This window comes from Lepidochelys olivacea (assembly GCF_965140295.1).
Source record: "Lepidochelys olivacea isolate rLepOli2 genome assembly, chromosome: 18".
Lineage (NCBI taxonomy): Eukaryota > Metazoa > Chordata > Testudines > Cheloniidae > Lepidochelys > Lepidochelys olivacea.
Window position 1 is genome coordinate 15,595,103 of NC_140428.1, and position 14,812 is coordinate 15,609,914.

At 44.1% G+C, this 14,812-nt stretch overlaps 1 protein-coding gene across 3 annotated transcripts in view; it reads right to left on the reverse strand.

Annotated features, from left to right (window-relative positions):
• The window catches only part of TMCO4 (transmembrane and coiled-coil domains 4), an 81,169-nt gene that overhangs the window by 18,608 nt on the left and 47,749 nt on the right, over positions 1–14,812 (reverse strand). For all 3 annotated transcript variants that reach the window (XM_084651427.1, XM_084651428.1, XM_084651429.1), the window contains 2 exons: positions 14,620–14,737; positions 11,741–11,858 (listed from right to left, as the gene is read on the reverse strand). In XM_084651427.1, the coding sequence (XP_084507553.1) occupies positions 11,741–11,858; positions 14,620–14,737 (236 nt within the window). The remainder of the gene's footprint in view (positions 1–11,740; positions 11,859–14,619; positions 14,738–14,812) is intronic.

Consider the following 14,812-nt stretch of genomic DNA (forward strand, 5'->3'; position numbering starts at 1 on the left):
AGAATACATGGTGGGTGGTGGTAGTGGGGTAGTGAATCCCTTCCTGATCCCAGCTGGTGGCTGGCTGAAACGCTGAAGCCTGAGTTTTCAGGAACATAAGACAGAAACCAGAACTGAGCCCCAAGGCGGCTGAACCCTGCCCTCTACCATCATAAACAACCCTGTCATACAATCCCACTCATAAATTTGTCCAGCTCCCTCTTGAAACTAATTAAGTTGTTTGCCCCCACAACTCCCACGAGGAAGCTGTTCCAAAATCTCACCCCGCCCATGGTTAGAAACAGTCTTCTAATTTCCAGCCTGAATTTATCCATGGCCAGTTTATATCCATTTGTTCATGTGTCTACAGATCAGTCCTTCTACCTCCTTGTTTTCTTCATCCATAGAGCCCTGTGCAGATACAAAATTTGTATCTGCATTCACACCGCAAAAAAGGTCTGCGGATATCTGTAGCCGTGGATTTGGCTATCTGTGGATATAAAGTGGATGGATACCTGCGGATTTCCAGGACTCTATTCATCCCCCTGTTTTAGATGGTAAGCTCTCAGGGGTAGAGACGGTCACTTACTAGAGGTCTGTACAATGGCTAGCATGATAAGGCTCAATACAGTGGAGTCCTCTAAGCCCTACCACAATATAAACTATAAATACAACAACTCTACACAATGGTTTAGGAGAAGAACTGAGGAATTCCATACAGAGTTGAAATTCCTGGGGGAATTGTAAGCAGACAGAATATAATTATCCAAGCTGGAATTTGACCAGGAGACCGTAAGCATCAGGCCCTCAGTTTTACATCTCACTTGAAAGATGGCACCTTCCAGCAACGCAGCACCCATAGGATTACTCTGGGGACAGCAACAGTGACTCAGAGAGAGGAGTACCGCTGCTGTTAGTCATCAATGCCATTACTGACTGCACAGGGATTTCCCTCAGCTTTTATCCTGACTGGGCTTGATTCTGCTTGGCTTGTAAACTCCGATGAGATTACCATTTGAGGTAACAGGAATTCAGAGGCTAACAGGAAGTGCTAACTTTTCCACGATTTTTCCTTTATCTACATTATGAGCGTCAATAACACGTTACGGTACAACTGTAAAATCTCAAACATGACTGGAAACTATGTGATGGGTGAAATACCTTGTAAACACGGCGTGTTTTCTACTTCATTAACACTTTTAATTGGCTTTAAAATCTGAATTTTCTTCTCAGATGTTGGCATAAGAAAACACAGTAGAAAGGAAATGAAACCCAAACAGAAATACTTTGTTGCAATACAGTTAATGTAAACACAAGACAAAAATATCCAGGCAACATACAACGTGCTCTGTCCTTAAAAGCACCTTGCTGTGACTCTGATGGGGCCTGATGCTGCTGTCCTTATTCAGGGAAGACTCCCATTGATTTCGCTGGGAGTTTTGCCCAAATGGACTCATAGACTTTCTGGTCAGAAGGGACCATCATGATCACAGACTTCATGATCTGGACAATTGTTTGTAACATTAATAACTGTGTGACAATCTTAGTGATTCCTATATACTGCGAGCCCAGTCAGGGACGGAGTCTGAGCCTTTGGGATCTACTAGGAGGGTTTGTCTCAAATGCAATGTTCTCTAACATTTAAAACATCTCCAATGGGTAACAAAGACGCTGCAAACTGTTGTGCTGTAGGGAAGAGAACCCGTGGTCCTGTAGCATATCAATACTGTTCCTGGTTACTTAACCAAGAACCTCAGCTGGGAAACTGCATACTTTGGATTGTGTTGGTTATTTAAAATATGACACTGCCCCGCCCCTGCTTTCTCTCTTTCAAAATAATTTCCGCAGCGTTTTGTGGCTGGTGCTAAGCTGACCACCCTGGGACAGACCGTGGGAAACAGCAGCGTAAGCTTCCCTTAAATTCCAAGCCACGCCCTGCCCCTAACCAATGTGTCTGGTTCATGACCTGCATGGATCACCTCTAAGGGGAAAAAGGGTAATTAAGTCCACATTCTCATTAAACCTTTGGCATATCCACTGAGGATGCCAGCAAATTTGATGGAGTTTTTTGCTACACAAAATCTTATCCTTGAGGAGCAGGACAAACCAATTCACTCACATAGTTCACTGAACAGCTGTAGTTAAGGCTAGTCTGTTGTCAGTGCACAATTTGGGCTCTGTATGTCTATTAGTTATTCTAATTTCTTAACAAATCTATGGAAGGGAACAAGGATGCTTAAGCTGTTGGATTCTCCTTTGACATGTGGCTGTGGATCTCTCTCTAGTCTAACAAGTTCTGATGAAAAACTGCTCCCCTTTCCAGATGGCATTGGACAGACTCAGAAGATGCTTGGAAGTCTACAAATGAACCAACAATTATCTAATAAGGCCCCTGTAACTCGGATAACTCAGGCTTAGTGCATTACAGTATTGGCAGCAAGATACTGATAATTAACATGCCACAGCACTTTCTACAAGAGCAAGGGCGTTAATACCAGTGTCCTACCAAATACCGAGTCCAGTATTTACTTTACACCTCCCTAAATTGTCCTGGCATTTTCAAATGGATGCAGTAGTATCTTTCACTTTCTGACCTACACTGCTGTGAAATGCTTGTTAAACAGCTTCTACCTCTCATCCAGAGGTGGCTGCAGGCTAGTCGCAGGTGAAGTGCTTGAGGATCCTGTAGGTTCAGGGCTCCTAGTTATTAGCTTGACTGCTGTTGTACTAAAAAGCCTCTAAGGAAATGTGGCTGTAAAGTATTTCTCTATTCTGCAGATTGTCAAAGGGATGAAAGAATAAGTGGTGTGACGACTGATGGTAAAGAAGCGCCGTCATTTCCAAGAGCTTAATCAGGTGGAAAATTAGCTAGAATGAGTTGTTCAACAGATAAAAAAGCTCAGACAGGCGAACTCCCTGCAGGCTTGAATCGAAGCTGTGATGCTAACAACCTTTGTTTACCAGTTAGTTGAGAGGCTGGCTCATTTTGCTCCTTCAGGCCTGGTTATCTGATGGCTTCAGCAGCTGGCCTCTGCCCTGGTAACTCTGGGGCCTGCCCTGAAGCAGTCAGTTCCAAGTGGTGGGACGGAACAGGGAAGAGTGATGAGAGAGGGTGGTTTTCTATATAAAACAGTCCGAAGAGGGCACATCTGCAGTTGGTATGAGAGAGCCGGTGTCTCTGCTTGTCTGTCCATAGAAGCTCCAGATTTTGACCATCTAGCAAGCACAGCTCACAATGAGGAATTTCAGGGTGGAAAATTGGTAGCTGTGTGGGAGGAAAGGGCCACCTGGGGGAGGAGAAGGCAAAAGAGGCAGTTTGCCCTGAGCCCCGGTTTGAGAGGACCCCGAAAAAGAGTGGCATTGTGACCTGACATGCAGGGTGTCAGCACCACTCAGGTTGAGCTCAGATGACCCTCTATGGGCCAAACCTGAGCTACGCTGAAACCCTGCATGCCAGGTTGCAACGCCAAGAGCAGGGAGCCAGGCAGAGCCCCACGGGACAGGAGCCATTACTGCCGGGTGACTGAGGGTGGGCTTGCTCTCCAACTCCTCTACCAGGGGCCTCCCCCTTCCTTTTTGGAAGGGGGGCTGCTCAGTTTCAGATTGTGCTCCAGATGCCCAAAAAACTCCGTGCAGCCCTGAGAGTGAGTGACTGGGGGGGAGGGGAGATAGGGCTGTTTAGACCTATTCCTGTGAAATGTAACCACAAGTCTATTCTCTTTTGAGAACCTGTGAGAGCTGGCACTTCCCTGAAACAGAACTGAAGCTGGACTCAAAGTTGACATTACAGGGACTTAATGAAATTTTCCTGGTGATGTTTTTTGCCCTGGTCCCTCCCCCTCCCACAACATCACCAAAGAAGTGGTGGTTTTAGCTTCTTTTCCTTACTGCAGTGTGATAGAATCTCTACAAGTTCCTATCCAGGGAAATGTTTAGCTTCTGATTGAATCAAGTTCCCTTTCTTGCTTTTCTTCTTTGGATTGTATTCATTCCTGTCACACCTGCCTAAGGCAGCATGGCTCATCTGAAACAAGTCATTCCACCTGGGAGCAACGAGACCCAGGCAACCCACTTCCATGCTCAGTCCCCAGGGTCCTTAATAAACCTGAATTTCAGCATTAGAATTCATTCTTTGCTGCAAGTTTTGGGCCCACGACAAGAACACCGTTTAATGCATCTTTGAGGAAAAGCCTGAATCACACAAGTGCCAAATCAATAGATTGTTAGAACACTGCCTTTTTTGTCTGTTTGCTGCATCCAAAGAGCCCACACAGGTGGTGAACCAGGCTGCCCTGGAACTACTCGAGACCCAGTAACAAGGCATCACTTCTAAGAAAGGTTTTGGAGGGCAAGAGCAGGAATTCCATTTTAATCATCACTGTCACAGATCTGGCATTTCACTGCTCAGTTTCAGCAGAGAAAAGAGCAAGTTAAAAAAGGTTTGTAATTATCTCAAGGGGAAAAGCCACAGCTATGGTGATGTCTGGTGCAGCATATTCCAAACAGAGCTCTTTTATTCAGCCTTTTCTTACTTCTCCAATTTTAGAGGAACATCGGAGTGTAAAACAGGTCACAAAATCTCATCACTACATCTTATTGCAAAGAAGGGTAAATCAGTGCTTTTAAAATGGTCTTAAATGACAGAGTAATAATAATTAGCTGGTCTGACATGCTTTCAGTCTTCAAAGCACAGTAATCATTGATGAATCTTTATGACCTTCCTTTGATGGCAGCATTATTATATCCATTTTACAGATGGGGAAACTGAGGCACACAAAGGGGAAGTGACTTGCTCAAGGCTGCAGTGGGAATTAGTCCCAGTACTGGGATTAGAACTCGGGAGTAGCTGGCTCCCAGTGTGGTGCTCAGACAACACCTCTTTCTATTTTGTTATTACAATGGTAATTAAGGCTACGATTCCGTCATGGAGAACATAGATTTCATGATTTTAAGAGGTATCTGTGAGCTCCCCTTTCAGCCCCAGGCAGTGGGCTCGAGTTTTGGCTTCAGCCCCGGGTGGTGGGGCTCGGGCTTTGGCGTCAGCTCTGGGCGGCAGGGCTCAGAGACAGAGTGCCACCTCTATTCCCCGACTCACCTCAGTGGGTCACTCAGCCTGTGGGTCAGCATCAAAGCCTCTGCGATACACAATATATTGCCAAGACCATACCCTGATTTTGTACATTTTTACCATGACTGTTCTGTGAATTTTGCCTAATTTTACTGTGACAAAATTATATCCATAATGATATTTAACAAACAGCAGTAGAGTCCACTGGGTAGCACACTGGACTGGGACTCAGGAGACTTGGGTTTTATTACTGGTTCTGCCACTGACCTGCTATATAACCATAGGCAAGTCACATCACCGCTCCTTGCCTCAGTTTCTCCTCACACCCTTAGTTTTGTCTTGTCTATCAACCCTTTAAAACTCTTCAGGGTAGAGACCGTCTCTTTTCCTGTGTATGTACAGTGGTTAGCACAATGGGGTCCTGATCTCAATTGGGCATTCTATGTGCTACCTTAAGAGAAATTAATAATAATCATCAATATCATCTAGGAAGGTGACATCTGAATGATAAAGAGTAGGACTAGGAGAATTCAGCTGCCATTTGCATGCATGGGAAAGCAGGGAATTTCAAGGTCAATGCAAGTCCTAATTGTGGCTAAAGGTCTTTAAACTTTATATAACAGATATTTTACAACTGGCCCAAAGTGGAAATTGGGGTTTGCTTATGTGGGTATGTAAAGCAGAAATTAAACTCTGTAGCCCTGGATAATCTGTGATTCTTTTATTGGGGTAGTATATGGAGAGAGATATGCATAGCCCTTCTCCCACTTTTGACAATATGGCAGTACTAACTTCCTGCATCTTTCATGAAGTTCATCACTAGACCTACAGACACAGACCTTCAGATCTACTTTCATGCCTGTAAATTCATCTCAGATTTTGGTTACATTAAAATTGCCTAAAGAAACCTAAGCGAATGCCTGTAACTTCCAAGCCCACACGAAAAGCATTTTGCCTACATTCAGACTCTTAACAACATTTCTTCGATATTCAGATGCTAATGTAAAATGTAATCTCCAACATCCCACTTGAACAAACAGCAATCAGCCTAATATGTTACAACTCAATTACTTCCTCAGTTTCAGTTACTGTCAAATAAATCCGCTGAACCAATCAGTTTCATTGTAAGCGCTCGGGAAGCTTTATAACTTCATTTGCTGAGTGGGAGGACATTTTGTTAGTTTCCTCACTGACAGATTTAGAGAAATGAGGCCTTAAAAGTTTGGAGGAGAATGAAAGGAGAGGGCCCTGGCATGACAAATGGAAACTATAAAGCAGACCATACTAATCAAAACAGACACAGGCTAAATACCTTGGGCCCTGATTCTCATTTACATGAAGGCCCTTTATATATCCCTTATATCCCACGCACTTTGAGACTCCTTTACATTGTCACAGCTGCAAGAATCAGGCCCCTTGGACTCCAGCATCCCACTCCCCCACCAGACTGAAAGGAAGACTCTAACCATTGTGCACAGTTCTGAAGTTTGAAAGGACCCACAGGCCCTCACCATGGATAAACTGTGAGATGGCTTGAACGTGAAGGGTGCTAGAACGAATTTTGCAAGAAGCACCTTCCTGAAGTCCATACTTTGCTCCTTGATAACCTCCCCTCCTTCTCTGTCCCATGGCCTTGTGTCACCATAACTAGAAATCTGTTCTGAACCCATCCAATGTTGGAACCTGCAGAAGTTGCTGCTGGCACGACACAGGAGACTCCTGCCCTCACCAGATGCAGAGCTTGCCACTGCAAAGCACTCCCAGCCTCCTCCAGAATTCTGTCATTTATATTTTCACATAGTTTCTCTACAGGATCCTGAGATGCTTTGCAAGAGGGCAGGACAGAAATGTGAAATGACCAACGGCCTGAAGGGCTCGGTTCAGAGCCTGCTCGACGTGCTAGAAAGCAGGCAACAAGGGAGCCCATCGTTATTCTACTCTAAAGCAACGAGAGCTTAATATAAAAGCACAACCAGCTTCTTTGATGCTTAATATATGATGATGATGAGGATCAACTGTACTTTCTTATGCTCTCAGGACCCATCACAGTGGGCTCTGCAATCACCTCAGTGGGCCAAGTCCCTGCAAACACAGGCAAACACTCTGATTTGCTGTGCTGCATTAACGTAAGTGTTTTATTATTTCATGGTTTCTCTCAAACTGGTCTATTTATTTTCAATTACCTAGAGCTAAAATTGACTACCAGGGCAACTGTGGGGAGATAATGCTACAGCAAGTTGCAATAAGCAACCTGTTCCACTGAAACAGGCACCCACGTCGTTTTAAGAAACATCTAACACCTTGGTTTTAAGCTGCGTTGTCTGCATAAAAGGAATTGAAATTGTGGCTCAGTGTTTTCTGCTAGGGTAGACTGAATGTCCAGCATTAGATCACTTGCATTGTACTGGGCTAGCATAGAATCATAGAATATCAGGGTTAGAAGGGACCTCAGGAGGTCATCTAGTCCAACCCCCTGCTCAAAGCAGGATCAAGTCCCAATTTTTGCCCCAGATCCCTAAATGGCCCCCTCAGGGATTGAACTCACAACCCTGGGTTTAGCAGGCCAATGCTCAAACCACTGAGCTATCCCTCCCCGCATGATGTGACCTGCTGCTATTTCCATACCCATGGACCTTTATGAGAATGAGATGTGGAGATACCAGTCAGCCACGTTTCAAACAAAGCAACCGTCTAACTGACAGTGGCACTGAACTTTTTTCATGGATCCGAGTCAGGAAATCTTCAAGGAATCCAGCTAGTCCAAGATACTAGTTCACTAGTAGAATCATAGATTCTACTACTACTGAGTAGATTCTAGTACTAATGAGGCTCTTTAATACTTGTTCAAACATCCACACCTGCAGAAAGGGTGTTTTGATTTTGTATCTTATAAGAAAGAGCTGGATTTATTGCACTCGATTAAGTAAAAAGAAAGTAGTAAAGTGCCTTGTTAGCACTACACTTCTAGTATTCTGTTGAGAACACCTCTATATACCTTTATGCTACCCTATTCCATTGCATTTGCAGTGCAAACAACCTTTGCTTTCATGCCATTTGTTAAAGCATTGGTTTCTGAAGCTTTTCTTTGCAGGCCCCATATAACTCACTGTTTTCCTGTCTCCTAGACTCTGTTTTTTTTCAAGACTGCTCCTCTTTTCCATGCTTTCCAGTAAGGTTAGGCAAGGCTGGTCTATCATGGAAGCGGCAGGCCATGACAGCAGTGTTGGGATTCTCTACTGGATACACGCAGTGTGTACACAGGTGCCTAACGGTGGAAGGGTGATGACCCGGCGCTTGGGCCACCCATTTAGCCTAAATGTGCATACGGCTTCTTCAGCGAAAGCAGGCAGGCCACTGGGAGTCAGTCCCAGCGGTGTCTGCCGCTTTGGAAGTTTAGTAAGTATAAAACGAACAGATAAGGGCTCTTCAGGGAAAAGCAAGAGACAGCAAGGGATTAAGGGTATGGCTACTCTAGAAACGGTACAATGGCACAGCTGCAGCATTGTGGTGCTGTAGTGTGGACACTTACTACAGCGACAGAAGGGGTGCTTCCATCATTGCAGTAAATCCGCCTCTCTGAGAGGGGGGTCACTAAGGCAATGGGAAAATTCTTTTGCCGACCTTGCGGGGTCTACACCAGGGCTTATATCACCTTAACTATGTCACACAGGGGTTTATATGCTTCTAAGAGCCTCTGTTAACCCAGTCCCTTCTAGGCTGTCCACACTTTGCTCTGGGACATCTCTACTTTATCTACACCTCATCAGTCCTGCATTTTTCCAGCAATGGGATCAGCAATGTTCAGTCAGTATGAATTAAATGAGTGGGTAACAGCTAAATAGTTGCAGGCTTGATGTGTTTGCGCATCATAAAATGTGAAACTGATCACGTGCTTAAGACATTTTCTGGGGTTCCAGAGCAATGCTATGAGAGTAATCTGTGCCAGTTTGCAGGTGGTGCTCAGAAGAGGTCACAGTTTGAGAAGTGACAGAGGAAGCAGTCTGGATTACACAGTGTCTGTTATTAGATTTGTTTTCACAGATCTGCCAAGCATCCCAAAAGGCCAGGGGAGAAAAACAGCTCAGTCATAGTAGACTGTGATCCCAAGATTACTGTGAATGTGTGTGAAGAAGCTGTGTTCTTCCTGATTATCTGAAGCATGTTGGAGAAGGGTCAAAGAAGAGCCATGAGAATGATTAAAGGGTTGAAAACATGTCTTACAGTGATAGACTCAAGGAGCCTAAATCTATTTAGCTTAACAAAGGGAAGGTTAAGGGGTGACTTGATCACAGTCTATACGTACCTACTGTGGGGAATACACATTGGATAATGGGCTTGTAAATCTAGCAGAAAAAAGTGTAACAAAATTCAGTGGCTGGAAATTGAAGCTAGACAAATTCAGACTGGAAATAAGGTGTACATTTCTAACAGTGAGGGTAATTAACCATTGGAACAATTTACCCAGGGTGGTGGTGGACACTCCATCACTGGCTATTTTTTAAGTCAAGACTGCATGTTTTTCTAAAAGATCTGCTCTTGTTTAACAGGAATTAATTTAGGGAAGTCCTATGGCCTGTGTTATACAGGAGGTCAGACTAGATGATCGCTTTGATCCTTTCTGACCTTATAATCTATGAATCCACAGAGGAGGTCACCCGGAGGGAAGGGAAGGCATCTATGTCATTAGATTGCTTCGGGCAACCGAGCTGAATAGTGCTGAAGATATTACACCCCTAACAGCAGCTTAGCATTAACAACACTAAACAGCTCTGGGGAATCTAATTTATGCCTGATCTACAGGACAGAACTCAGAAACCTGCTCTGTTCCCTGGAAACTCAGCATCCAACTACTAAGCCACAACTGTGACCTAGCCCTAGAAATTCAAGGCCATCAAACCAGCCACAAATATCGCTGAGCTCTGTAACTCCAAGCTCAGATCCGGCCGTACTAACCCCAGCTATAGCACTGCAACCGTGAACCTGACAAGCCAGCTGGATGAACCGAGGCACAAGGCCAAATGACTTGCTCAAGACCATGAAAAGCTCCAGCTAGATGAGACCGCAGGTTCTTCCTGGCCCCTATTCATAGCGGTGCTCGAATTACGGGACACAAAGTAGGGGGGCCCTGCAACTTTGCAGATGTTCCCTTCTTGGGCTAGGCTGCTGTGCCTGGTCCCCAAGAGTACTAATAGTTTGCAAGCAGTCTCTGACCATATTGGAAACTAAATAGCAAAAACTTAGTTAATGCAGAGTTAAGGACGCCCGGTGATAGTTCGCATCCTTCCAGAATGTCAGGTTCAGCAAAACTCAAACTTCTGTGAACCAGGAAATACCAAGTTAAGATAACCTGCTGTTGGCAATAGCTCCTGGGAATTATCTGCAGGCACTCCAACTGCGTTCACTGTGTTAGTGTAGCTGTGCTGAATAGTGGACGAATAAGCTGGAGCAGCTTGGAAGAGCTGTGATTATGAGATGAAGAGATCTGGGGATCCGTTTGAGGAGCCTCATAGAGATGTGATTGTGATATTAGGAGATCAGGATCTGAATCTCCCGTGTGTGTCATCAAAGCAAAGAGATGCTTATGTATGCTGAGTCTGCATCATTTCATTACAGAATGGTGCAGGTTGTGTAAGTAACAGGGTACTGGCGTCTTCATGCCATGGGGACTGTTAGTAGTGAGGTGGGATATGAAAGCAGTTATGGGTTTAATGGTGGGTAGGGGAAAGCAGATATTTTGGTGGTAACCTGTGCGCAAGTGCGAAGGGGCTGTATGAGAATATGAAGTGGTTGTTCAATTTTACAAGTGTGGTATTCTGTTGGGGAGTAGGCTCAGGCCATGTCTACACTACAGTGCTGGGGAGCTGTGCCTCTGACGCACCATACCGTAGCCACTTCCTACATTGACGGAAGGGGTTTTTCCATTGATATCGTTAATCGGGCTCTCTGAGAGGTGGTAGATAGGTTGAGGGAAGACTTCTTCCATTGACGTAGCCATGTCTACGTTTGGGGTTACGTCAACGTAACTATGGCACTCAGTTTTTAAGCGTAGATCAAGTTTCAGCAGGGGTGCTGGAACAACTTTTATAGTGGGGGTGCTGATGATGGAAACCGTGTATTTGGTGTTTGTTATTACGACTTCAAGCCAGGGGTTGCGGCAGCACTCCCGGCACCTCTAGTTTCAGCACCACTGGGCCTCAGTGTTTGAGTTTAGGGCAAGTGTAGATAGCACACCAGGCCACACTGTCTTTCTGAAAGTGATGCCACTCCTGTAGGATCTGATGGGATAAAAACACTATTTTCTCCCATGCAGGATGTTACAGAATTTTTAAAAAAAGCAACAATAGAAACAAAATAGTCCCTACAACATTAAATAACATTCAGGTTCTAGCTTCCATTAGGTGTCGGTCCAGACTTAAGGCTTATCTGACATGGAGTTTATGGTAAAGTCATGGGGCCGCGAGGTTTGTGCACATATAGAGGGAAGAATAGAGACTACACAAAGTCATTCACTCTTCTTAGGCCTGATCTATACTTAAAAATAATATTGACCTAGCTACGTCACGCAGGGTTGTGAAAAATATTGTGCTTTAAGTGTCCCTGGTGTAGACGCGGCTAGGTGGACGGAAGATGAGCACAAGGCTATCACCGGTAAGGACGGAGTGAAATACTAAGGAAATGAAGAGGGCTACTCACTACAGATGAAAGATCCATATTAACCATCCTTCTATCATCCAGGATGACTGGCTGAAGGCCTGCAACCTTGAGCTGAGCAGAGGAGGTCCGGTAGACAAAACTCAGCAGCCAGTCTCCCCTACGAGGAAAATGAAACAGAAGTATTAATAAGCCTTGCTGGAAGACTGATAAAATGCATGAAGACATTCAGGGAACATAGGAAAAGATAGAGATGACAGGACCAGGCAGATACCCAGACCAGACTGGAATATCATGCTGGATAAAATAATTGGGGTATAACTGTAAAAATTTTAGGAGTAATCCTGACTCACATGAGTAGCCTCACTGAGTTCACCAGGACTTACTCCCATGAGTAGAGGCTTCCGGATCAAGTCCTTTAAAATTATTTCAGATTCACAGGGAGACAGTGCTTAACTCAGCTATTGGACAATCTCCTTGCAATACGTTAACACGTAGAAGTTTGCCACCTGTAGCATCTGTAAACGTGTACAGCACAGGCACTGTGGCTGCTGACATATGTGCAACTTATAAAGTAATTTAGGATCTTTCTGGATTAAAGGTGCTGTAAAAATATAAGGTTTTAATAGCAGAAGTGGCAAGATCGTGCTTCCATTATTGGGTGGTGGGGTAGAGATGGCATGGTTAGTCTAAAGATTACATAAAATGACTACACGCTGTACCCTATGGCACTTGGGAAAGGTGAAATTCTCCCCAGTGCAGAGAACTGGCACAAAGCCTGTACATCACTTACATCCAGCTGAGCTCGATGATGAAGGCTTAAGTGGGACTGCAGTGGTGTACAAAACCTTGTGCTGGCCTTCTGCACAGGTGAATTTTACTCTAAGAGCTACCACTTCCAGCTGTTCCTGTTCACTCACCACTGTCCTTGACTATCAGATGTGAATAAAGCCCACATGGAGCTATGTGAAATGTGTGCAACACTCCCGAGGCCACATGAAATTCACTTGGTTTTGTATTTGTTGCTAACTCATTACTCAGATCAGATTGTCTGAAAGGTCTAGCCATGCAAACATGGCTTGACTTATGGTATTCCAGGGAGATCGCAGGACATTGGTAGTTCGGATGATATGAAATCCAATGTAGCAATTTCAACTGGCTTTCACTTCGAGATGTTGGGTTCATTCAAACGTCAATGTTGAGAGGTGCGAACTTCTATGAACTGAAACTCAAGTAAATGGGCCTGATTCTGATCTCATACCCGTTTTACACCAATGTAAGTTCACAAACTTCCGTGAAGTTACTCCCGATCCACCACCCTCTGGCTCAATATTTATGCAAACACCAAGGCAGGGAACCACCACATCTCCAGACCCATGTGAATGTTTTATCAGGAAATAACGTATTTTCCTGATTCATGTTTCAGATTCTCTCACCAAAATCCTCCCTATAGCTCTCCAATTAGCATCTCACATCACCCTTCATGTGGACCTGGTGCTCCTCACCTACAGCATCCCATGGGATTTTAGAGATTAAATGTACTAGGATATTTATCTGGAACCTCATCGCCTGCTCACTCCTGTTTGTGTGTCACTGAGCTGTAATTTATTAACCCTCTGTTTGCTGAACAGTCGAAATATGGGCTGCCAAAGTAAAGAGACTAACTTGAATTATATACATGTAGCCCGTTTTATTTCAGTAGCTCAGTCAAGCTCTGAAACGATAACAAGATTCTCTCTCTTACATTACAGGAAATGAATATACTATGCTTTCTGCACTGAAATAAGTAGAGGTTGTCTTGCAGTTCTGGAATGATCTATAGTCAGTATAGCAAATTCAGTTATACACGTAAATTGCTAATCATTAATGGTTTCCTGGAGGAAAACAGAAACATCCCCCAGAAACTACTCTACAGGAGACAGCAGTTGCTTTTTTACTATGTTACAGGAAGAAATGCAGTAATTTGCATAAACAGCCTGCATCTCTGAAACCTCAGCAATACAAAATTAACAAAAGCAGCATCTCTCAGCTCAGCCATACGGATGGGAGTAATGAAGATTTCTTGTTTTAATCTCAAGTGCCTGTGATTTTAATTTCTCTCTTCTGATTGTTTTACGGTATGTAAAATAATAGAATATATTTGATATTAACACACACCTCTCTCTCTGCGTATACTTATTTGTAGATACATTTGCATCATCGTTAAGGTTTTGACAATTAGGTGCTTTAACATATGTTAAAAACAAGTAATTCCATGAATTAACTCTCAGGCCTGGTTGACACCTAAACATTAGATCGACCTAAGCTATATTGCTCAAGGCCGTTGATCCAACCACCACTGTAGATGCAGCTAGGCTGATGGACAAATTCTTCTGTTGACCTAGCTACTGCCTCTCGAGAGGGTGGATTACGTACAATCGATGGAAAAACCCCTTGTTGACATAAGAAGCATCTACACTGCAGTGCTGCTGTAGTGTAGACATACCCCCTGTGAATTTAAGAGCTGGATTCTCATTTACACCTTGGCACCACTCTGACAGTTTTAAGGGTGGATGTAAGTTACATTTACACCTTGTCTGAGGCCCCTCTACACTGCCAGAGTGTCGTAAAGCAGACTGAAATATAAATGAAATACAGTCCCCAAATACTAAGTCCTTAATATGCATAGGCTTCCAGTCTAAGATTCACCATAAATAGTAAATAGCTAATCAAAGCCCAAGACAGAACAGCCTTATGTTGCCTCCTGAAGACTTTCAAATCCAAGTAATGGACGCAATGACTTCTAAAGAAAATGGTTCTCTACTGAGAGCTCCTTAATACTTCAATCTTTGGGTCTGTCAAAATGTTCAAAAGCAATAAATAAAAGATCCACTAACAGTGACCCAGCCATAATGAGACGTTGGGGTTGTGTATGTACAGACCTGCAATAGCCATTTATGATCCTGCCCGACACCACCTTTGTGAAAGCTTTCCAGTACTTGGCTTCTCCTTCCACTGGAGCTCCCAGCAGGACCACATCCTCGATGATCCCCTCACAATCTATAAAGATGGGAACAGCCCCCCACAAGACAAAGGGTGTTACTTGGATTTGGAAGGCAGCTCAGAAAATGCATC